Source organism: Myotis davidii, unplaced genomic scaffold, assembly GCF_000327345.1.
Source record: "Myotis davidii unplaced genomic scaffold, ASM32734v1 scaffold736, whole genome shotgun sequence".
Taxonomy (NCBI): domain Eukaryota; kingdom Metazoa; phylum Chordata; class Mammalia; order Chiroptera; family Vespertilionidae; genus Myotis; species Myotis davidii.
In genome coordinates this window covers 284,272-286,760 of record NW_006287431.1, presented here as the reverse complement: position 1 = coordinate 286,760, position 2,489 = coordinate 284,272, and the positions used below count along the sequence as shown (strand labels likewise).

The 2,489-nt window shown below is 49.5% G+C and overlaps 1 protein-coding gene across 1 annotated transcript in view; it reads left to right on the top strand.

The window, feature by feature from the left end:
- Positions 1-2,489, top strand: part of SPTBN4 (spectrin beta, non-erythrocytic 4) — a 75,984-nt gene that overhangs the window by 58,479 nt on the left and 15,016 nt on the right. Inside the window, 2 exon segments of the mRNA XM_015560940.1 lie at positions 667-682; positions 804-893. Of these exon segments, the coding sequence (XP_015416426.1) occupies positions 667-682; positions 804-893 (106 nt within the window).

Sequence of the window (2,489 nt, the reverse complement as noted above, 5' to 3'; positions counted from 1 at the left end):
CCAACCGGGTGTCGGCGGGGGCGAGGCCGAGGGACCTTGGCGGGTTGAAGGGTTTTAAGAGACCCGAGACTCAGTAATTCAATCTTTCACTCATTCTCTTATTCATTCGCTTTTTCACACTCATTTACTCGCTTTCAATCATTTATTCATTGACTCATTCTTTTGTACGTCACTTCTTCACTTGTTATTAATTTATTCACTCATCATTCATCCATTCATTTCCTTTCCGTCACTCACTTCCTGATTTGCTCATTCATTCATTCACTCACTAATTCATTTTATCATTCTGGCCCCAGCCCTGTGCTCGGAAGATGCTGGAGTCACAGGGATGACCAAGGCAGACCCCTTTGCTGCCCATGGAGGCTCCGAGTCCAAAGGGGAAAACAGGCTTCTGTCCCCAGATAGTCACAGGGTGGTTAGGACTGTGATAGGGGGGTGGGGGGAGGGTCAGCGGGCTGTGGGAGCCCAGAGGAGGCAACTGGTCAAGGTCCGAAATCAGGGAGGGTTTCCTGGAGGAAGAGGTGTCTGTGCTCAGAAGTGAAGAAAGAGTTCACATGAGCTTGCTGAGGGAGGAGGAAAGGAATTCCAGGAAGGAACGCCTGCCTCTGCAAAGGCCAGAGATAGGCATGGGCTTGAGTGCAGAGAGTAAGGCGGGGCATTGTCCAGAGAGGCGGCCAGTGAAGTGAGCAGGCTCTTAGGCAACAAAGGGCCTTGGGTCCTGTGCAGGTGGCTCACAGTGTAGCTGGGATGCAGGGATCCTGGGATGCATTCTCCCCTTGACAGGCTCCCTGTATCCTCTCCAGGCGTGGGTCCAGGAGCGGCTGCCACTGGCCATGCAGATGGAGCGAGGCAATGGTTTGCAGGCCGTCCAGCAGTACATCAAAAAGAACCAGGTGAGCGGATTCTGGTCGCTGGAGGGGATTAGGACACATTTGCATTTGAGTGATAGAAAATGCTCAAGGTGCTTAAAGCCAAAAGGCGGGATTAATTGGATCTTGTCGCTGAAAACACAGCAGGTACAGATGCGTCCAGGTGCTCCCATGATGTAAATTGCTCAGCTTCAGCTTCTTTGTTTGTTTGTTCTGCATTGGTTTTGTTCTTAAGCCAACTCTCCTCTCCTGGTGGTAGGAGACCTCCAACAGATTCAAGTTTATATCCCACACAAAACTGAAGACAATTTCTCTCTTTAAAAAGATGCCCAGCCGAAACCGGTTTGGCTCAGTGGATAGAGCGTCAGCCTGCGGACTGAAAGGTCCCAGGTTCGATTCCGGTCAAGGGCATATACCTTGGTTGCGGGCACATCCCCAGTGGGGAGTGTGCAGGAGGCAGCTGGTCAATGTTTCTCTCTCATCGATGTTTCTAACTATCTCTCTCCCTTTCTCTCTGTAAAAACTCAATAAAATATATTTAAAAAAAAAAAAGATGCCCAGTCTCAGTAATCAGCAATAGTTCCAGGAATAACTCTTACTGGCTCAACCTGAGTCACATGTCTACTTCCTGAGCTAATCGTGGGGGGCAGGGATTTAGCCTGCTGAGGTTGGCAAGGTGCCCGCTAAGGGCCCACTCTCTGAGCAGCCGGTGGAGTCAGCCTTAACTTAATTACGGAAGCAAGGAGGTTTGCCTAAAGAAAGTCAGAGTCCCTTGACTAGAAGTAAGGGGAGTGGCTGTTGGGCCACGAAAAAGAAAAACAACAGACAAAAACTCAAAACGCCCACAAGGAGCAAGAACAGAGAGGATCAGCCGAATCCGGTTTGGCTCAGTGGATAGAGCGTCGGCCTGCGGACTGAAAGGTCCCAGGTTCGATTCTGGTGAAGGGCATGTACCTGGGTTACGGGCACATCCCCAGTAGGGGATGTGCAGGAGGCAACTGATCGATGTCTCTCTCTCATCGATGTTTCTAACTTTCTATCTCTCTCCCTTCCTCTCTGTAAAAAATCAATAAAATATATTTTTTAAAAAAAAAAAGAACAGAGAGGATCAGTGAGAGAGTGCTGACTTCTGAGCTAAGCACTGTGGGGCTTTTGAGCCTCTAAAACAGTGGTCTGCAAACTGCGGCTCGCGAGCCACATGCGGCTCTTTGGCCCCTTGAGCATGGCTCTTCCACAAAAATACCGACTTCTGCGCATGGGCCACGAAGTTTCAAACGCACTGTACATGCGCGCCCGCACGTGGTATTTTGTGGAAGAGCCACACTCAAGGGGCCAAAGAGCCGCATGTGGCTCGCGAGCCGCAGTTTGCCGACCACTGCTCTAAAATCACTAGGTCTCCGTTGCACTCTCTGGGCCTCAGTTTCCAGGTCTAGATAGTAGAGAGTTGGTCTAGAGCAGCGGTTCTCCAATCGCTTAGGAGAGAAAACCTTTGGTCAAAGCAACTCTTTTACCGAAGCTCAAAGTAAGGCGCACAACAGAGGAATAATAATAATAACAATAATAATAATAATAGCAAAAATGCATTGATTAAAGATCGTGTGCCAAGTACTGTCCTCGGGG